This window comes from Tachyglossus aculeatus, chromosome X5 (assembly GCF_015852505.1).
Source record: "Tachyglossus aculeatus isolate mTacAcu1 chromosome X5, mTacAcu1.pri, whole genome shotgun sequence".
Lineage (NCBI taxonomy): Eukaryota > Metazoa > Chordata > Mammalia > Monotremata > Tachyglossidae > Tachyglossus > Tachyglossus aculeatus.
Window position 1 is genome coordinate 1,191,260 of NC_052097.1, and position 22,318 is coordinate 1,213,577.

A 22,318-nucleotide genomic window follows, 5' to 3' on the forward strand; every position below is an offset into this window, starting at 1 on the left:
TGAAATACCACTATCACCACCACTGAGGTCATTTCTAATGATAATAATTGTGGTATTTAAGTACTTACTATGAGTCAAGCACTGTACTAAGTGTGGAGGTGGATACAAGCAGAAGCGGCGTGGCTCAGTGGAAAGATGCCGGGCTTTGCAGTCAGAGGTCATGGGTTCAAATTCCACCTCTGCCACTTGTCAGCTGTGTGACTTTGGGCAAGTCACAACTTCTCTGGGCCTTAGTTCCCTCATCTGTAAAATGGGGATTCATTCAATCGTATTTATTGAGTGCTTACTGTGTGCAGAGCACTGTACTAAGCGCTTGGGAAGTAAAAGTTGGCAACATATAGAGACGGTCCCTACCCAACAGCGGGCTCACAGTCTAAAAGGGGGAGACAGACAACAAAACATATTAACAAAATAAAATAAATAGAATAGTAAATGTGTACAAGTAAAATAATGTGACCCCCCCGTGGGACAACCTGATCACCTTGTAACCTCCCCAGTGCTGAGAACAGTGCTTTGCACATAGTATGCGCTTAATACATGCTGTTTAAAAAAAAATCAGATTGGACACAGTCCCTGTCCCATGTGAGGTTGTCTCAATCTCCATTTTACAGATGAGATAACTGAGGCCCAGAAAAGTAAAGTGACTTGCCCAAGGTCATACAGGAGACATATGGCAGTATGAGCTTGTTCCCCCTCAACCCTCTCCACTCAACTGTTAATTTGTCCATCACAGCTCACAACCCTGTCTCCAAACCCTTGCTCACATACCCTCACCTCAAATTTACCAAACCAAATCCCTCCCTACCACTCCGTCACGTTTGTTGAGTATTTACTAAGCAGGGCCCTTTTAAGTCCTTGGAAAAGCTCAATAGTTAAGACATGATCCCTGCCCTCAGGGATTCTACAGGGAAGTTTACAGGTAGGGGGAAGCAGCAGAGTTTAAAAATAAATATGTAAGTGCTAGTATTCAGGGGTAAATACGCAAGGGCTTAAGTGCTGCAGAAATGGTGAAGGGACAGTTGTGGGGTAATAGGCTGGAGAAATGGGAGGTTAATCACAAAAAAAAACCAAACAAAAACCTGGAGATGGGAGTTGAAAGATTTTGAAGAGGGGGAGCAGAGAAGCCTGACCCGAGGAAGGGTGTGATCAAGAGGTTGTCAGTAAACGAGGTGACAATGAGACCTAGTGAACAGGTTGGTTTAGGAGGAGTTGGATGAGAGAAGACCAAAGATAGGCAGTGGAGCACTGGTAGAGAGCCTTAAAACAATCAATCAATCAATCAATCGTATTTATTGAGCGCTTACTATGTGCAGAGCACTGTACTAAGCGCTTGGGAAGTACAAATTGGCATCACATAGAGACAGTCCCTACCCAACAGTGGGCTCACAGTCTAAAAGGGGGAGACAGAGAACAGAACCAAACATACCAACAAAATAAAATAAGTAGGATAGAAATGTACAAGTAAAATAAATAAATAGATAAATAGAGTAATAAATATGTACAACCATATATACAGGTGCTGTGGGGAAGGGAAGGAGGTAAGACGGGAGGATGGAGAGGGGGACGAGGGGGAGAGGAAAGAAGGGGCTCAGTCTGGGAAGGCCTCCTGGAGGAGGTGAGCTCTCAGCAGGGCCTTGAAGGGAGGAAGAGAGCTAGCTTGGCGGATGGGCAGAGGGAGGGCATTCCAGGCCCGGGGGAGGACGTGGGCCGGGGGTCGATGGCGGGACAGGCGAGAGTGAGGTACAGTGAGGAGATTAGTGGTGGAGGAGCGGAGGGTGCGGGCTGGGCAGTAGAAGGAGAGAAGGGAGGTGAGGTAGGAGGGGGCGAGGTGATGGACAGCCTTGAAGCCCAGGGTGAGGAGTTTCTGCTTGATGCGCAGATTGATCGGTAGCCATTGGAGGTTTAGAGCCGTTAGAGCCTTCTGTGACGTGAGAGGAAAAGAGGAGGCCTTCACGGCTTGATCCCCACTCTCCAGCTTTGAGCCATCTCCATTTATCTTGTTACTATGAAATCCCTTCTTCCCTCCCCTGCATTCAATTTGTGAGGCGCCCCACCCCTCTTCTGTGCATTCACCCACACCTAATTCACTGCTCTGCTCAACCATCAGGTCAGCACTGGCCCTTCTTACCTGAAGAGCACTTTACTGCATCCTTTAGAATTTATAAGAGCTTACATTAAATAATATTGCTGATTCAAAGTGTTAAAGTCAGCTCTAGGCCTGAGGCTTGCAGGGGTCCCCACCCTTTCCCCTTCTCCATTTTAGGCATGTCTATGTATCCGCCCGCCCCTGCTTCCCCTTGTTGGACGATTTTCTACCCACCTGAATAATCCCTCCACTCCCATGATGTGGATTTAAAAAACAACAACAAAAAAAACACTTTTTCAAGTGGAACCATCAAATCTAAGATCCCTTACATGCCATAGTTCCCCTCCCTCCTCAAACCCCAGCCATGTAGAAACAGGATTTCCCTCAACAGAAGTCATCTGCTCTTCTCTAGACTGTCAGTTTGTTGTGGACAGGGAATGTGTGTTATATTGTACTCACCCAAGCACTTAGTACAGGGCTCTCTGTACACAGTAAGCACTTAGAAAAATCCAATTGATTCTCTCCCCACCCCCCCAACACTGGGTAATCCACATTTGACTCCGCATTCTACTTTTCCAAGCATGGTTCACAGGTCAAGAATTCAGCATCATTCCCACAGCCCTTTAAAAATAAAAGCAATTACCACCACCACCACCCCAAAAAAACAACACAAAAACAGTGGCCCCGAGTTACACAGTCTTACCTGAAGGGCCTCGATTACCTGTTCCTTCAGACTGCCAGGTGTGGACAGGGAATGTGTTATATTGTACTCTCCCAAGCACTTAGTAAAGTGCTCTGCACACAGTAAGCACTCAAAAAAAATACAGTTAACTGACTGAGCACCCCCCAATCCCCACAATGTACTTTTAAATCTGTTTATTAATGGAACATAAAACCAGATGTGGATCCTGAACCTGCTCCATCTTCCAAAGCGGAGGGGCAGGGGTGGCGGGGGAGACAGAGAGGTAATTGGTAATCTCAAGTCTCAGCAGAGACTAGCAAAGGACTTCAGGGAGGTTTGCCAGTCTCCGTCTATAGGATCACCCCCTGCCTCGTCTCCACGCAGCTGGTACGGCCGCGCTGCCCATTTAGGTCAAATCCTCTCCTCCCCAGGCCCAGCTGCCTCCTCCTTCTCTTAGGGTGTTGCTGCATTAGTTGACACGAGTGTTTTGCAATGCCTTTATTAGCTTTTCCTCAGCTACAGCCAGTTGTTTCAGAAGGGGTCGGGACAAGACCAGGCAGACACCGTGGCGTTTGCAGGAGGGAGGGCGGCAGGTGTCCCAGCCGCTCAGATAATGTACTTGAAGCTGAAGGTGCTGTCGCAGGAGAGGCGCTTGCCCTTGCACCTACCGCACAAATCTTGGCGGTGGGGCCGCTTCGGATCCACGTGCCGGAGTTTCACCGGGCAGGTACAGCGCGTCTGCTTGCAGCTCTAGGGACGGAAGAGGTCCAGGCCTACTAGAACCAGGGGGTAGGTGGATAGAAACCCACATCTTCTGGCTGCTCCTCTCCTCACCCCCAACACTTGAATTTTATAGACTTTCCTATCCCAGCCCCATATTGGGCAACAGCATGGCCCATTAGAGACCGGACACATTTCCACCCAACACCACGGAGGCCCCTGCGCATCCAGCTCCTTACTTGGCACGTGATATCTTCAACCCGGTAGGGATTGTAAGATTTCTGGCAGGTTCTGCAGAACTGTCTGAAATAGACCTGTAAGCAGAGGAGGGGGGAGGAAGGAGATGGGGTGGGGGTAAGAGGGTGAGCCCAAGGGACCAGGGCAGACCAAGTGTCAGGGTGCCACCTACTTTATTGGTGCCTTGTACACACCACACGTAGGCACTCTCCCAGCGGATATTGCAGTCTTTGCAGTGGTAGAAGCCGTATTTCTGCTCCAAGAACTGAGGAAGAGAGAATGACCCCGTCAAGGCCCTGCCGATTGGGCTGTTGATGCGCCTCAGAGAGGGGTGGGAGGAACCCCTAATCAGTAGTGGTCTCGAACCCCCTTTTCCTCAACTGAGGAGGGCCCTGCTGTCCCAAGACTGGGGTGGGGGGCAGAGCTCATGCCACAGACCCAGGATTGGGCGAATGAGGGCAGGAGCAGTCGGTGAGGCTGAAAAAGGCCAGCACCACGGCCTTAGTCCCTAGATGGCCGGGCCGCCCAATGCTGCAATGTCGTCACCCGCGCAGCCCCCTCCCATGCTCTGTGTTTTGTCGTTCACTTAGGCCGGTGACTCATGGTTTGCCTTGGCAGCACCCCGGTTTGGCCCAGCCTAGCGGGTGGAGGGTATCGTCATCCGAAGAGCCAAAGCCCACAGCGGGCGCCGATCCAGGCACTGCAGACCCAACCCCGGCCGAGGCCCGGTGACCCTTGGGTGCGGAGCACAGGCGCTGATCCAGGCACTGCAGACCCAACCCTGGCCAAGGCCCAGTGACAACGAATCCCTCAAAGGTTGTCCCCGCAGCCCCATTCCTGACCCTCGGGGAGGGCCCGAAAGGCGCCCAGCGCCCCTCACCTGGAAGCGCAACCTTGGCTTGCTTTGGGCCGGGTGCTCCGCATCCGCCACTCCTGCTGCCTCGGCCTCTCCGTCCTCCTCCTCCTCCTCTTCTTCTTCCTCCCCCTCCTCTTCCTCTGCCCTGGCTTCAGGGTCGGGGGGCTGGCCCTGGGGCGCCTCGCCACCCTTCTGGTCCCCGCCTCGGGCCTCTCGGGGTTGCAGGGCGGCCCCAGGCCCGGGGGGCTGCTCCCAGCTGCCCCTTACCGCCTCGGCCTCCTTCTCCTCCCGAGGCCCGGGGCTGGGGGCTTCCCCGGTGGGGGGCTGGCGACCCCCGGGGGGGGCCAGGCAGGGGGGGAGCCTTCGGCTGGTCATGGGCGAGTAGACGGCCAGCGTGCGTGGGAAGCGGCCGGGCCTCGGCCCCCCCAAATTGGGGCTGGCCGGCTCCGCACCGCGGGGCCCGGGGGTCGGGGGGCGTCCGCGGCGGGGGAGGGGGCGAGGCCCCAGCGAACACTGCACCGAGGCGTCGCGGCGCGGGTTGACCTGCACGGCCACGTCGCGGCTGCTGGGCCGCCGAGGGCGCGGGCCCTGCTCCTGCCTCACCTGGGCCAGCAGGGCCTTCAGCTGCGCCCGCTGGAAGCCGTCCAGGTAGTCGGCCGCCTCCGCCTCCCCCAAACCGGGCAGGCCCGGGGAGAAGTAGCCCCCGCCCCGGGGTCTCCAGCCCCCGGCCCTCGGAGCCGCCTTGGCCTTGGGGGCGGCCGGGCAGCGGTAGGAATAGGGGGAGTAGGGGCTGTAGGGGCTGTAGGCCGGAGCCAGGCCGCCGTAGCCGTCCAACGCCTCCTCCGGTAGGGCCGCCATGATACCCGGCCGAGGACCAACCCCGGCCACCGCCCTAAATACCGGCCCGCCCCACGGACCCTGTTGTCTGCCCCTTTTAGACCGCGAGCCCACTGTTGGGTAGGGACTGTCTCTATGTGTTGCCCGTTTGTACTTCCCAAGCGCTTAGTCCAGTGCTCTGCACATAGTAAGCGCTCAATAAATACGATTGATGATGACCCACGCCGCCCTGGACGGCCAGGCCACCCGGCAGCGGGGGCGCCCAAACAACAGTCCCCCCCCCCTCCCCCTACACCCATCTCATCCACGAGGTAAGAAGGGCCCAGAGGCCCGGCCCCCTAACCCTAACCTAACCTAACCCCTAAGGGCCCCCTAACCACATCCCTACCCACCGGCCCGTCTCGTCTCAAGCACTTAATACAGTGCTCTGCCCACAGTAAGCACTCAGTAAATAGGATCGAATGGATGAATCTCTTCGTCCTGGGGAGGGGGGAATGTGCTCTGCACACAGTAAGCGCTCAGTAAATACGATTGAGTGAATGAATGAATGAATGAAGGCTTGGTGGGGGGCTCCCTCTTCAAGGGGGGAGCCCTCAGCTCAGGGAATATCTCCGAGCGCTTAGTCCAGTGCTCTGCACACACTAAACGCTCAATCAGGACGATTAAATGAATGAATGAATGACGGGGGCTCATCCATCTATGTATCTGTATCTATATGCTATGTACATATATATATATGTTGTGTGTACATATGTATATATACACATATATATGTCTCCCCCTTTTAGACTGTGAGCCCACTGTTGGGTAGGGACGGTCTCTATATATTGCCAACTTGTACTTCCCAAGCGCTTAGTACAGTGCTCTGCACACAGTAAGCGCTCAATAAATGCGATTGATTGATTGATTGCATGGATGTCAATCGGTTATACTTATTGAGCACTCACTCTGTGCAGAGACTGTACTAAACGCTTGGGAGAGTGCAATCTAACAAGAGTACGTTTGTATGCGTCTTGTCTGTGAGAGGCTGCGGGTGATGGGGCTGGGCGTCAGGTGTGTGAGACAAGACTTCTTTTAGACTGTGAGCCCACTGTTGGGTAGGGACTGTCTCTATATGTTGCCAATTTGGACTTCCCAAGCGCTTAGTACAGTGCTCTGCACATAGTAAGCGCTCAATAAATACGATTGATGATGATGATGATGATGTTCAGGTGGAGGGGAGGGGCGAGGGGGGCCGCGCCCTGAAATGGCCGCTTTGAAGTTGGGAGAGGCTGGGGAACGGGAGGCCCTCTCCCTGAGGTAATAACAAGAATAATAATAACGGTATTTAAGTGCTTACCATGTGCCAGGCACTGTACTGAGCGCTGGATGCTCTCCCCCTTTAGACTGTGAGCCCACTGTTGGGTAGGGACTGTCTCTTTATGTTGCCAATTTGGACTTCCCAAGCGCTTAGTACAGTGCTCTGCACACAGTAAGCGCTCAATAAATACGATTGATGATGATGATGGATGCAAGCCAGTCGGCTTGGACACCGTCCCTGCCCCACGTGGGGCTCTCTGTCTCAGTCCCCATTTTACAGGTGGGGATTAGTTCAATAATAATAATAATAATAATGATAATAATGGTATTGAAGTACTTACTATGTGCCAGGCACTGTACTAAGCGCCGGATGCAAGCCAGTCGGCTTGGACACCATCCCTGCCCCACGTGGGGCTCTATGTCTCAGTCCCCATTTTACAGGTGGGGATTAGTTCAATAATAATAATAATGGTATTTAAGTACTTACTATGTGCCAGGCACTGTACTAAGCGCCGGATACAAGGCAGTCGGCTTGGACACAGTCCCTGCCCCACGTGGGGCTCTCTGTCTCAGTCCCCATTTTACAGGTGGGGATTAGTTCAATAATAATAATAATGGTATTGAAGTACTTACTATGTGCCAGGCACTGTACTAAGCGCCGGATGCAAGCCAGTCGGCTCTGTCTCAGTCCCCATTTTGCAAATGGGGATTAGTTCAATAATAATAATAATAATGGTATTTAAGTACTTACTATGTGCCAGGCACTGTACTAAGCGCCGGATACAAGGCAGTCGGCTTGGACACAGTCCCTGCCCCACGTGGGGCTCTCTGTCTCAGTCCCCATTTTACAGGTGGGGATTAGTTCAATAATAATAATAATGGTATTGAAGTACTTACTATGTGCCAGGCACTGTACTAAGCGCCGGATGCAAGCCAGTCGGCTTGGAAACCGTCCCTGCCCCATGTGGGGCTCTCTGTCTCAATCCCCATTTTACAGGTGGGGATTAGTTCAATAATAATAATAATAATGGTATTTAAGTACTTACTATGTATTTACAAGGGAAGCGGCGTGGCTCGGTGGAATGAGCCCGGGCTTTGGAGTCCGAGGTCCCGGGTTCGTATCCCGCCTCCACTAATTGTCAGCTGTGTGACCTTGGGCAAGCCACTTCACTTCTCTGTGCCTCAGTTACCTCATCTGTAAAATGGGGATTGACTGTGAGCCCCGCGGGGGACAACCTGATCACCTTGTAACCTCACCAGCGCTTAGAACAGTGCTTTGCACATAGTAGGCGCTTAATAAATGCCATTATTATTATTATTGCTATGTGCCAGGCACTGTACTAAGCGCTGGATACAAGCCAGTCGGCTTGGACACCAGCCCTGCCCCACGTGGGGCTCTTTGTCTCAATCCCCATTTTACAGATGGGGATTAGTTCAATAATAATAATAATAATAATGGTATTTAAGTACTTACTATGTGCCAGGCACTGTACTAAGCGCCGGATACAAGCCAGTCGGCTTGGACACCATCCCTGCCCCACGTGGGGCTCTCTGTCTCAATCCCCATTTTACAGGTGGGGATTAGTTCAATAATAATAATAATAATGGTATTTAAGTACCTACTATGTGCCAGGCACTGTACTAAGCGCCGGATGCAAGCCAGTCGGCTTGGACACCATCCCTGCCCCACGTGGGGCTTCCTGTCTCAATCCCCATTTTACAGATGGGGATTAGTTCAATAATAATAATAATAATGGTATTTAAGTACTTACTATGTGCCAGGCACTGTACTAAGCGCCGGATACAAGCCAGTCGGCTTGGACACCATCCCTGCCCCACGTGGGGCTTCCTGTCTCAATCCCCATTTTACAGATGGGGATTAGTTAGTTGGCAACCCCGTTAGTTGGCAAGGAAGGGGGACCACGGGCCGGCGGGGTATTTCCTGGGCTTCCCCCTCCTACCCCCCTTTTAATAATTGTGGTATTTGTGGTATTTCCCAAGCGCTTAGTACAGTGCTCTGCACATAGTAAGCGCTCAATAAATGTGATTGATTGATTGATTTGTAAAGCGCTTACTATGAGCCAGGCTCTGTACCAAGCGCTGGGTTGGTTACAAGCAAATCGGGTCGGACACGGTCTCAATCCCCGTTTTACAGATGAGGGCACCGAGGCACAGAGAAGTCAAGGGACTGGCCCAAGGTCACACAGCAGGCAAGTGGAGGAGTCGGGGTTAGATCTCAGGTCCTTCCGACTCGCAGGCCCGTTCTCTATCCACCACACCACGCTGCTTTCTGGATTTAGGGGGCCTTGGGGGTGGGGGGGCTTCTCCAGGGAGCAGGGCCTTACCCTTTTAGACTGTGAGCCCACTGTTGGGTAGGGACTGTCTCTATATGTTGCCAACTTGTACCTCCCAAGCGCTTAGTACAGTGCTCTGCACACAGTAAGCGCTCAATAAATACGATTGATGATGATGATCGCGGGAATGAGATTCGGGGGGCTGGGGAGAGGGTAGGCCGCGCTGCCAGCGTTTATGCCAAGATTGAGCACACACACACACACACCCCCGGGGCAATCAATCCTATTTATGGAGCGCATACCGTGTGCACAGAACTGCATTAAGCGCTATACAATACAACAGAGTTGGTAGACACGTTTCCTAACCGCAGCGAGTTTACAATCTAGAAGAGGGGTGGTCCTTAGCGGTGGGGGGCCCGTTTCTCAGCTCCAGGCGTTTCAAGTGGAAGAAATAACAGCCATCTTTTGTAGAGCCCAAGTAGGGGAGTTCAAGGGGGTGGCACGGAGGAGCAATCAATCAATCGTATTTATTGAGCGCTTACTATGTGCAGAGCACTGTACTAAGCGCTTGGGAAGTACAAATTGGCAACATATAGAGACAGTCCCTACCCAACAGTGGGCTCACAGTCTAAAAGAAGACAGAGAGCAGACAGTCCATTTTAGACCGCCTTAATTGTCAGGCTCCTCGCATCTGATGCATCTCCCTGACAAAGTCGAGGGGCATCTTTGCATTTCTTCTCGGCTGAGCCGTCACCGGCGTCTGCCAACTGGACACAAACATGACACATTCCTTTTTCTTTTCCCCATGTATTTATAAGCCGCACGACACACACTTTTTTCCACAGTGAATGAAATGCTTGCAACTCAATTATCTACTCCGAATACAGCTTGCGCCGAGCGCGCAAGGATCTTGGGTATGGTAGGGGCATGCTTCTTCTAATAGCTTCCCGGTTTCAAAGAGTCTGGACTTCTGCTAAAGAGGGTTTATTAGAGCTGGCAGCCGCCTCCCGGGGCTTTCAGTTTAACTGCCTAAGAGCATCTCTACTTCGCCACGGTGTGACCTGCTGTGATAGCCATTGTTGTAGTGTAACGGCGAGGAAGGGGGTGCGGGAGGGACATCCTAAAGGCTATACAACGGATGGGGGGGAAGAAGGGAGGAGGGGACCTCTACAGCGACGTCTGTGTGGGTGTCATCATGACAGAACCAGGAGCATCCACGGTCACTGTACCATAGGAGGTGTCTGCCATTTCCTCCTCCTTGAGCTTCTTGTAAGAAATATTTGTATCCTCCTCTTCGTCCAGGCGGTCCTGCTTCGGCAGGTCCTCTCTCCCGAACATCTTATAGGCGAGCACGAAAAGCCCGGCCTCGGCCGCCTGGAACAGCGCATAAAGCAGGGGAAACATGTACATGCTCCCCACGAGATGCGGGGGGAAGGTGAGCTTCAGGATGGCCGTGCACAGCTGCACGTTCTGGCCCCCCGTCTCCAGGGCCACGGTCCTCCTGCTGCTGGGAGGGAGGCGGCAAAGGGTGGCCAGGCCGTAGCCCAGGGCGTAGCCGGCCAGCGGCATGAGGATGGCTATCATGTAGACGGTGGCGGGGATGCTGGCCAGCAGCTCGGGCCCCAGCGTGGTGCTGGTCACGATGAAAAGAACCACCAGGGTCACCAGCAGAGACCACAGGGAGGCCTAGGGGCAGAAAAACCCCGTTAGTTGGCAAGGAAGGGGGACCAGGGGCCGGCGGGGGATTCCTGGGCTTCCCCCTCCTGCCCTCCTTATAATAATAATAATAATGGTGGTATTTGTTAAGCGCTTACTATGTGTGAAGCACTGTTCTAAGCGCTGGGGGGGATACAGGGTGATCAGGTTGTCCCACGTGGGGCCCACAGTATTAATCCCCATTTTACAGATGAGGTCACTGAGGCCCAGAGAAGTTAAGTGGCTTGCCCAAGTGCACGCAGCTGACAAGTGGCTGAGCCGGGATTTGAACCCGTGACCTCTGACTCCCAAGCCCGCGCCCTTTCCACTAAGCCACGCTGCTTCCCACAAATACCACGGTTTATAATAACTGTGGTATTTGTAAAGCGCATACCATGTGCCAGGCTCTGTACTAAGCGCTGGGATGGTTACAGGCAAATCGGGTTGGACACAGCCCGTGCCCCACAACGGGTTCACCGTAACGGTGCTTTGCACATAGTAAGCGCTTAAATGCTATCATTATTATTAACCCCCATTTTACAGATGAGGTAACTGAGGCCCAGAGAAGTGAAGTGACTTGCCCATGGCAGTAGGCGGAGCGGGATTAGAACTCAAGAGCTTCTGACTCCGAGGCCCGTGCTCTATGCCGGCCCTTCCCTCCCACCCTCCACCCCTGGGTTCCCCCCACATCTCCTCCCACCCCCCTCAGTCCTCCACAGGCCCTCTGGTCCAGCGTGCCAGCCCTTCCCTTCTCTGCTCTCCCTGTTCATTATTACATTGTTCAATCGTATTTATTGAGCGCTTACTGTGTGCAGGGCACTGTACTAAGCGCTTGGGAGAATCCAGTACAGCGAAAAAGAGTGACAATCCCTGCCCACAAAGAACTCACTCCCAATCGCTTAGTACAGTGCTCTGCACACAGTAAGTGCTCGATAAATACAACTAATTAACTGATTGAGAGGGCCGGGAGGGGAGAGGCCGAGCGAAATAGTCATTACGTGACCCCGAGTGACATCTTTATGTACCCGGGATAACGCCCCCGACACCCTAGCAGTGAAACAGTAAAACTCTTTAGTTGGGTGACTGGAGGACGAAAACGCTATGATATGAATGTTTGCGAGAGGATTGAAGATTTTTTTTTCCCCCAATTCCGTTTGCTTTGATCTGTAGGCTTAGAGACGGCTTGGAACGGGTCTCTTGACTTAAACAGCTCAAACATATTCAGGTGGGGCGAGGCCCTTTGGAGTGTGCATTTCTGCGCTTGCAGGGCTTAGTGCAGTCTTGGTGTTTTGCCAGATCCCTGTAACACGGCCAAGGAAATGGGGGTGGGGGGTGGGGAGAAGCCATCCCTTCTCCTCGTCTTCGCTCCCCCCCCCCCACCAACTTCCTCACCGAGAGATGCTGGAGGGTGATTGATGGAGAAGCTGCGAGCAATTTTCGCAGGAGATCCGACCATGCGGTGATTGTTGGAGATAATGCGTAGGTTTTTGCATTTTGAGGCGATGCAGAATAGGAAGGGGGTTTCTACAGTCGCCACATTGTAAACTCTTTGAGGGTAGGGGTTGGGTCTTCTAATTCTGTTGAACTCTCCCAAGCCCCTACGGAATCTCCCGATAAATTCGGTCAGCCAATTGATTGATTGGGGCTCCGCATTTGGGGTCATATCAATTGCCTAAGGCGCCTTGGAACCGAGAGTCGATATCGATCACGTTAGAGAGCCTCTTCACAGAAGGGGGCATTTTAATAATGATGATGGTATTTGTTAAGCGCTTACAATGTGCCAAACAGTGTTCTAATCGCTGGTTTCCTCCACCCTCACCTCCAATCCCCTCGGGGTTTCTCCTGTGAGGGAGACGATGGGATCTTTCCCTTGCCCCAGGGTTTCCTTCAAGGCTTGATGGATAAGTCTGCGTTTGTTAAGCCCTTTGTCCAAGACAGGACACCCCTCCCTAAGCCCCCGCTGGGAGCCGCCGCCCACCAGGAAGCCCTGTGACTTGTGAATTGGAGGGGTCCCTTTGGCCTGGTAGAAATTAATTACAGAACGTAGCAAAATTGCTGATGTCAAAAAAGAAAAAAAGAATGCTGTTGCCCCCCTCCCCTCGGTGTGCTCAAAGACCCGTGAACACTTTGCACTAAACCCTTCTTTTCTCCTCCAGCCCAGCCCTCACCCTCCTCTGCCGCTAACCTCCTCACTGTATGTCCTTCGTTCTCGCTTGTCCCGCCGTCGACCCCCGGCCCACGTCCTCCCCCTGGCCCGGAATGCCCTCCGTCCTCACATCCACCAAACTATCAATCAATCAATCAATCAATCGTATTTATTGAGCGCTTACTGTGTGCAGAGCACTGTATTAAGCGCTTGGAAAGTACAAGCTGGCAACATATAGAGACAGTCCCTACCCAACAGTGGGCTCACAGTCTAGAAGTCTACAGAACTAGCTCTCTCCCTCCCTTCAAAGCCCTACTGAGAGCTCACCTCCTCCAGGAGGCCTTCCCAGACTGACCCCTTTTTTCCTCTCTTCCTCTCCATCCCCCCCCGCCCTACCTCCTTCCCCTCCCCACAGTACTTATATATATCTGTACAGATTTACTACTCTATTTTACTTGTACATATTTACTATTCTATTTATTTTGTTAACGATGTGCATTGTTGCCGACTTGTACGTCTCAAGCGCTTAGTCCAGTGCTCTGCACACAGTAAGCGCTCAATAAATACGGTTGAATGAATGAAGCGCTTAGTACAGTGCCCTGCACACAGTAAGTGCTCAATAAATACTTTTGAATGAATGAATGAATATAGATTTAATTCTATTTGTTCTGACGACTTTGACACCCGTCTACATGTTTTGTTTTGTTGTCTGTCTCCCCCTTATAGACTGTGAGTCCGTTAATGCCCTCCCACTGCCCATCTGCCAAGCTAGCTCTCTTCCTCCAAGGCCCTACTAAGAGCTCACCTCCTCCAGGAGGCCTTCCCAGACTGAGCCCCTTCCTTCCTCTCCCCCTCGTCCCCTTCTCCATCCCCCCGTCTTACCTCCTTCCCTTCCCCACAGCACCTGTATATATGTATATATGTTTGTACATATTTGTTACTCTATTTATTTTACTTGTACATATCTATTCTATTTATTTTATTTTGTTAGTATGTTTGGTTTTGTTCTCTGTCTCCCCCTTTTAGACTGTGAGCCCACCGTTGGGTAGGGACTGTCTCTATATGTTGCCGACTTGTACTTCCCAAGCGCTTAGTACAGTGCTCTGCACACAGTAAGCGCTCAATAAATACGATTGATGATGATGATGGTGATATGTTTGTATGGATTTATTACTCTATTTATTTATTTATTTTACTTGTACATATCACAGCGCTTAGAACAGTGCTTTGCACATAGTAAGCGCTTAATAAATGCCATTATTATTATTATATCTATTCTATTTATTTTATTTTGTTAATATGTTTGGTTTTGCTCTCTGTCTCCCCCTTCTAGACTGTGAGCCCACTGTTGGGGAGGGACCGTCTCTATATGTTGCCAACTTGGACTTCCCAAGCGCTCAGTCCAGTGTTCTGCACACAGTAAGCGCTCAATAAATACGATTGATTGATTGATTGGGTAGGGACCGTCTCTCTATGCTGCCGACTTGTACTTCCCAAGCGCTTAATACAGTGCTCTGCACACAGTAAGCGCTCAATAAATACGATTTAATGAATGAAGGAATGAATGAATAAACCCTCCTCTCCCTTTCTCGGATTGGAAGTATTCCTTGTGGGTTCGGAATGGCCTTTGTGGCGTTTGCACAACGCCGAGGTTTCAGTGCGTGTCTTCGGAAGGAACCGATCGGTTCGGATCGTTTCGGTTCTCCCGGGGTGCAGAGTTGGGAAGGAGTGTCCCACCTGTTGGGGTCGGGAGGGGTTGATCCGTTTCGGGGTGCAGGGCCCTCCCACCCCGAAACCTCCCCCCCGCGGGGTCTGCCCAGGCCCCGAGGTTTCCTTTGGACCCAGCGAAGGCCCCTGGTTCTTTGTTCCGACAGCCCCGACACCGCCGGGGGGCTTGGGCTGGGGCCGGGAGGACACCGGGGGCCGCCGTTGGGGAGAGCTGGGCGGCGCTGGGGCGGGGGAGGGGGGCTCTGGACTGCGCTGGGACTGGGGAGGGGGGCTCTGGACTATGCTGGGGCTGGGGAGGGGGGCTCTGGACTGCGCTGGGTCTAAGGAGAGGGACTCTGGACTGCGCTGGGGCTGGGGAGGGGGCTCTGGACTGCGCTGGGGCTGGGGGGGGGCGCTGGACTGCGCTGTGTCTAAGGAGAGGGGCCCTGGACTGCTCTGGGGCTGGGGAGGGGGGCAGTGGACTGCATTGGGTCTAAGGACAGGGGTCCTGGACTGCGCTGGGGCTGGGAAGGGGGGCTCTGGACTGCGCTGGGGCTAAGGAGAGGGGCTGTGGACTGCGCTGGGGCTGGGAAGGGGGGCTCTGGACTGCGCTGGGGCTAAGGAGAGGGGCTGTGGACTGCGCTGGGGCTGGGGAGGGGGGGCTCTGGACTATGCTGGGGCTGGGGAGGGGGGCTGTGGACTGCGCTGGGGCTAAGGAGAGGGGCTGTGGACTGCGCTGGGGCTGGGGACGGGGCTGGGGACTGCGCTGGGGCTGGGGAGGGGCTGGGGACTGCGCTGGGGCTGGGGAGGGGGCTGGGGACTGCGCTGGGGCTGGGGAGGGGGCTGTGGACTGCGCTGGGTCCAAGGAGAGGGTCCCTTGACTGCGCTGGGGCTGGGGAGGGGGGCTCTGGACTGCGCTGGGTCTAAGGAGAGGGGCCCTGGACTGCGCTGGGGCTGGGGAGAGGGCTGTGGACTGCGCTGGGGCTAAGGAGAGGGGCTGTGGACTGCGCTGGGGCTGGGGGGGGGGGGGGCGCTGGACTGCGCTGTGTCTAAGGAGAGGGGCCCTGGACTGCTCTGGGGCTGGGGAGGGGGGCAGTGGACTGCATTGGGTCTAAGGACAGGGGTCCTGGACTGCGCTGGGGCTGGGAAGGGGGGCTCTGGACTGCGCTGGGTCTAAGGAGAGGGACTCTGAACTGCGCTGGGGCAGGGGAGGGGGGCTCTGGACTACGCTGGGGCTGGGGAGGGGGGCTCTGGACTGCGCTGGGTCTAAGGAGAGGGGCTGTGGACTGCGCTGGGGCTGGGGAGGGGCTGGGGACTGCGCTGGGGCTAAGGAGGGGGGCGGTGGACTGCATTGGGTCTAAGGAGAGGGGCTCTGGGCTGCGCTGGGGCTAAGGAGAGGGGCTGGGGATTGCGCTGGGGCTGGGGAGGGGCTGGGGACTGCGCTGGGGCTAAGGAGAGGGGCTCTGGACTGCGCTAGGGCTGGGGAGGGGGCTCTGGACTGCGCTGGGTCTAAGGAGAGGGGCTCTGGACTGCGCTGGGGCTAAGGAGAGGGGCCCTGGACTGCGTTGGGTCTGGGGAGGGGGCTGTGGACTGCGCTGGGGCTGGGGAGGGGGGCTCTGGACTGCGCTGGGGCTAAGGAGAGGGGCCCTGGACTGCGTTGGGTCTGGGGAGGGGGCTGGGGACTGCGCTGGGGCTGGGGAGGGGGGCTCTGGACTGCGCTGGGGCTAAGGAGAGGGGCACTGGACTGCGTTGGGTCTGGGGAGGGGGCTGTGGACTGCGCTGGGGCTGGGGAGGGGGGCTCTGGACTGCGCTGGGGCTAAGGAGAGGGGCCCTGGACTGCGTTGGGTCTGGGGAGGGGGCTGTGGACTGCGCTGGGGCTGGGGAGGGGGGCTCTGGACTGCGCTGGGGCTAAGGAGAGGGGCTGGGGACTACGCTGGGGCTGGGGACTGCGCTGGGGCTGGGGAAGGGGAAGCGCTGGACTGCGCTGGGGCTAAGGAGGGGGACTCTGGGCTGGGGAGGGGGCTGGGGACTGCGTGGGGCGGGGGAAGGGGAGGCGCTGGACTGCGCTGGGGCGCTGCCTACCTTAAGCAGGTAGTCGGCGACCCTGCTGAACTTGTAGCGGATGAAGACCCCCAGGCCGATGGGCAGGAGCGTGCAGCACAGGGTGAGGGTGACGGCGCCCAGGGGCAGGAGGCGCACCAGCGGGGTGTTGATCCAGGGGCGGCTGAAGGCCCACAGGCACAGCGGCATGAGAGGCAGCGCCAGCAGCGTGGAGGAGATGGTCATCACAACGCTGCGGGGGAAACGGGGGGCGGGGGGCCGCGGGCTCAGGAGGACGCCCACCTCCCCACGGGGACACGGGGACACACACACACACACACACACACACACACACACACACACACACACACACACACACACACCGGGGACCCCAGCACCAAGCCCACCCGCTCCCCTCCCTCCCCAGCCCCGGGCCCCGGAGAAACCGTGGCCTACAGGCAGCAGCCCGGGCTTCGGAGTCACAGGACCTGGGTTCTAATCCCGACTCCGCCACTGCTCTGCGGTGGGACCTCGGACGGACCGCTTCACTTCCCTGTGCCTCAGTGGCCTCATCTGGAAAAGGGGGACGAAGACTGGCCGCCCCACGTGCAGCAACCTGGATACCTTTTATCTAGCCCAGCGCTTGGCACAGAGTACAGTGCTAAGCGCTCAGGACAGTGCTCCGCACGCAGGAAGCGCTCAATAAGTACGATTGAAGGGATAATCACGATAATTATGGTATTTGTTAAGCGCTTACTCTGTGCCCAGCCCTGTTATCACCGTCTCACCGCGAAGGCTCACAGTCTTCATTCCCATTTTACAGATGAGGTCACTGAGGCACAGAGAAGTGAAGTGCCTTGCCCAAGGTCACGCAGCAGACACGTAGCGCTTAGTACAGTGCTCTGCTCACAGCAAGAGCTCAGTAAATACGATTGAATGAATGAATGAATGAAGTGGACGAGTCGGGATTAGAACCCACGTCCGGTGACCCCCAAGCCCGTGCTCTTTCCACTAAGCCAGTAAGCGCTTAACCAATACCATTATTATTAAGTCGCTTAGTACAGTGCTCTGCACATAGTAAGCGCTCAATAAATACGATTGATGATGATTAAGTCCCCGCACACTCCCGAGGCTGGGGGAGAGAGGGAGAAGGGGGTGCTCCTCTAGACTGTAAACCCGTGGTGGGCAGGGATCGTCTCTATTGCCGAATTGTACTTTCCAAGCGCTTAGTACAGTGGTGTGCACACAGTAAGCGCTCGATAAATACGGTGGAATGAATGAATGAATGGATGAGAAGCAGCGTGGCCCAATGGAAAGAGCACGGCTTTAGGAGTCAGAGGCCGTGGGTTCTAATCCTGCCTCTGCCACTTGCCAGCTGTGTGACTTTGGGCAAGTCACGTAAGTTCTCTGTGCCTCAGTTCCCTCATCTGTAAAATGGGGATGAAGACTGTGAGCCCCCCGTGGGACAACGTGATCACCTTGTAACCTCCCGAGCGCTTAGAACAGTGCTTGGCACATAGTAAGCGCTTAACACATGCCGTCATTATTAATTGGGGGAGACGGGGATTTGAAGCCATGACCTCCGACTTCCAAGCCGGTGGTCTTTCCACGGAGCCGCGCTGGCTGGATGGATGGATGGATTCATTCATTTATTCATTCAATCGTATTTATTGAGCGCTTACTGTGTGCAGAGCACTGTACTAAGCGCTTGGGAAGTACGACTTGGCAACATATAGAGACGGCCCCTCCCCTACCCAACAGCGGGCTCATAGTCTAGAAGGGGGAGACAGGCAACAAAGCATATTAACAAAATAAAATAAATAGAATAAATATGTCCAAGTAAAATAAATAGAGTAATAAATGTGTACAAACATATACAGGTGCTGTGGGGAGGGGAAGAAGGTAAGGCGGGGGGATGGGGAGGGGGAAGAGGGGGGAGAGGAAGGAGGGGGCTCAGTTCATTCAATTGTATTTATTGAGCGCTTACTGTGTGCACAGCACTGTACTAAGCGCTTGGGAAGTCCAAGTTGGCAACATATAGAGACGGTCCCTACCCAACAGCGGGTTCACAGTCTATAAGGGGGAGACAGGCAACAAAACAAAACATATTAACAAAATAAGATAAATAGAATAAATATGTCCAAGTAAAATAAATGGAGTAATAAATGTGTACACGCATATATACAGGTGCTGTGGGGAGGGGAAGGAGGTAAGGCGGGGGGATGGGGAGGGGGAAGGGGGGGAGAGGAAGGAGGGAGCTCAGTTCATTCATTCAATCGTATTTATTGAGCGCTTACTGTGTGCAGAGCAGGCACCATCTCTATATGTTGCCAGCTTTTACTTCCCAAGCGCTTAGTCCAGTGCTCTGCACACAGTAAGCGCTCAATAAATACGACTGAATGAATACTAAGCGCTTGGGAAGTCCAAGTTGGCAACATCTAGAGCCGGTCCCTACCCAACAGCGGGCTCACAGTCTAGAAGGGGGAGACAGGCAACAAAACAAAACGTGTGGACAAGTGTCACGTCCGGCGCTTAGAACAGTGCTTTGCACATAGTAAGCGCTTAATAAGTACCATCATTATTAAGTCATCAGAATAAGGAGAAGTAAAGCTAGATGCACATCATTAACAAAATAAATACTTGTACTTCTCAAGCGCTTAGTCCAGTGCTCTGCACACAGTAAGCGCTCAGTAAATGCGATTGAATGAATGAATGAAAGTAAAGCTAGATGCACATCATTAACAAAATAAATACTAACTTGTACCTCCCAAGCGCTTAGTCCGGTGCTCTGCACACAGTAAGCGCTCAGTAAATGCGATTGAATGAATGAATGAATGAAAGTAAAGCTAGATGGACGTCATTAACAAAATAAATACTAACTTGTACTTCCCAAGCGCTTAGTACAGTGCTCTGCACACAGTAAGCGCTCAGTAAATGCGATTGAATGAATGAATGAAAGTAAAGCTAGATGCACATCATTAACAAAATAAATGCTAACTTGTACTTCCCAAGCACTTCGTCCGGTGCTCTGCACACAGTAAGCGCTCAATAAATACGATTGAATGAAAAAATAAATAGAATAGTAAATAGAATATCCCCCCCGCGCTTAGAATGGACGGATGGATGGATGGATGAATCAATCAATCAATAAATCGTATTTATTGAGCGCTTACTGTGCGCAGAGCACTGTACTAAGCGCTTGGGAAGTCCAAGTTGGCAACTTACAGAGACAGTCCCTACCCAACAGTGGGCTCACAGTCTAGAAGGGGGAGACAGAGAACAAAACCAAAATAAATACCAACTTGTACTTCCCAAGCGCTTAGTCCGGTGCTCTGCACACAGTAAGCGCTCAATAGATACGATTGAATGAAAAAATAAATAGTAAATAGAATATCCCCCCCCCGGGCTTAGAATGGATGGAAAAATAAATGGAATAGTAAATAGAATATCCCCCCCCGCGCTTAGCATGGATGGAAGCAGCATGGCTCGGTGGAAAGAGCCCGGGCTTTGGATTCAGAGGTCATGGGTTCAAATCCCGGCTCCGCCACTTGTCGGCTGTGTGACTTTGGGCAAGTCACTTAAATTCTCTGGGCCTCAGTTACCTCATCTGTAAAATGGGGATTAAGACCGTGAGCCCCGCGTGGGACAACCTGATCACCTTGTAAACTCCCCAGCGCTTAGAACAGTGCTCTGCACATAGTAAGCGCTTAATAAATGTCATCATTATTATTATTATGGATGGATGGATGGGAAAATAAGTGGAATAGTAAATAGAATATCCGCCCCGCGCTTAGAACAGTGCTTTGCACATAGTAAGCGCTTAATAAATGTCATTATTATTATTATGGATGAATGGAAAAATAAATGGAATAGTAAATAGAATATCCCCCCCGCGCTTAGCATGGATGGATGGATGGATGGAGAAATAAATAGAATAGTAAATAGAATATCCCCCCCCCGCGCTTAGCATGGATGGATGGATGGAAAAATAAATAGAATAGTAAATAGAATATCCCCCCCGCGCTTAGCATGAATGGATGGATGGAAAAATAAATGGAATAGTAAATAGAATATCCCCCCCGCGCTTAGCATGGATGGATGGATGGATGGAAAAATAAATGGAATAGTAAATAGAATGTCCCCCCCGCGCTTAGCATGGATGGATGGATGGAAAAATAAATGGAATAGTAAATAGAATGTCCCCCCCCCCCGCGCTTAGCATGGATGGATGGATGGAAAAATAAATGGAATAGTAAATAGAATATCCCCCCCCCCCCCCCGCGCTTAGCATGGATGGATGGATGGATGGAAAAATAAATGGAATAGTAAATAGAATATCCCCCCCCCCCCCCGCGCTTAGGATGGATGGATGGATGGATGGATGGATGGATGGATGGATGGATGGAAAAATAAATGGAATAGTAAATAGAATATCCCCCCGCGCTTAGGACGGATGGACGGACGGATGGATGGATAGGTGGAAAAATAAATGGAATAGCAAATGGAATATCCCCCCCGCGCTTAGGACGGATGGATGGATGGATGGATGGATGGATGGAAAAATAAGTGGAATAGTAAATAGAATATCCCCCCCGCGCTTAGCATGGATGGATGGATGGATGGATGGATGGAAAAATAAGTGGAATAGTAAATAGAATATCCCCCCCGCGCTTAGCATGGATGGATGGATGGATGGATGGATGGATGGATGGATGGAAAAATCAATGGAATAGTAAATAGAATGTCCCCCCCGCGCTTAGGACGGATGGATGGATGGATGGATGGATGGATAGATGGATGGATGGATGGATGGATGGAAAAATAAATGGAATAGTAAATAGAATATCCCCCCCGCGCTTAGGACGGATGGATGGATGGATGGATGGATGGAAAAATCAATGGAATAGTAAATAGAATATCCCCCCCGCGCTTAGGACGGATGGACGGTTGGCTGGCTGGCTGGCTGGTGGGGGGGGGGGGGTGAAGGGGGGGTACCTGAGGTTCATGTCACCGTCGACCAGCAGGGTCATGAGGTTGGAGAGGTTTCCCCCGGGGCAGCAGCCGCAGAGCAGCACGGCCACGGCGGGCACGGCGGGGAGGCGGCAGGCCAGGGCCAGCAGGCAGGCCAGCAGCGGCAGGAGCGCGAACTGGCTGAGCAGCGCCAGCAGCGGGGCGGCCGGGGGGACCCCCCACGGCGACCCCCAGCGGGAGGGGCGGGCGCTGCAGCCCAGCCCCAGCATGGCCCCCGCCAGCCCCACGCCCACCAGCAAGCTCAGCCCCGGGCCCGGGACCGGGACGGGGGCTGGACCCCCGTCGCTGGGAGGGACGGGCGGAGGAGACATGGCCCCGACCCACCCACGGAGGGATGGACGGACGCACGGACCAGTCGATCAATCAATCAATCGTATTTACTGAGCGCCTACTGCCTGCACTGCACTGAGCGCTTGGGGAGCCCAAGTGGGCAGCACAGAGAGAGACGGGCCCTACCCCACGGCGGGCTCCCAGCCGCTCCCTCGCTCGGGGGAGGGACGGGAGAAGGCGCCCCGCCCCCCGGGACCCGCCCAGCCCGGGGGGGAACCCGGGGGGGGGGGGGCGGACAGGGGGGGAGGACGGACGAGGGACCGTCCCCTCCCTCTCGCAATCAATCCGTCATGTCAAAAATCTCCAGTGGCTACCGATCAATCTGCGCATCAGGCAGAAACTCCTCACCCTGGGCTTC

General features: G+C 53.7%; 2 protein-coding genes across 2 annotated transcripts; both read right to left on the reverse strand.

The window, feature by feature from the left end:
• Nucleotides 1-3,263: 3,263 nt before the first annotated feature.
• ZAR1 (zygote arrest 1) lies at nucleotides 3,264-5,439 on the reverse strand. Its single transcript, XM_038769329.1, has 4 exons — nucleotides 4,606-5,439; nucleotides 3,898-3,990; nucleotides 3,728-3,802; nucleotides 3,264-3,518 (listed from the first exon to the last, which is right to left on the reverse strand). The coding sequence occupies exons 1-4, from the start codon at nucleotides 5,437-5,439 to the stop codon at nucleotides 3,375-3,377; spliced, it is 1,146 nt and encodes a 381-aa protein (XP_038625257.1). The 3' UTR covers nucleotides 3,264-3,374.
• Nucleotides 5,440-9,811: 4,372 nt separating this feature from the next.
• On the reverse strand, nucleotides 9,812-21,941 carry SLC10A4 (solute carrier family 10 member 4). The gene is made up of 3 exons (XM_038769115.1): nucleotides 21,595-21,941; nucleotides 16,642-16,852; nucleotides 9,812-10,697 (listed from the first exon to the last, which is right to left on the reverse strand). Exons 1-3 carry the CDS (start codon nucleotides 21,939-21,941, stop codon nucleotides 10,179-10,181), a joined length of 1,077 nt encoding a protein of 358 aa, XP_038625043.1. The 3' UTR covers nucleotides 9,812-10,178.
• Nucleotides 21,942-22,318: the final 377 nt, after the last annotated feature.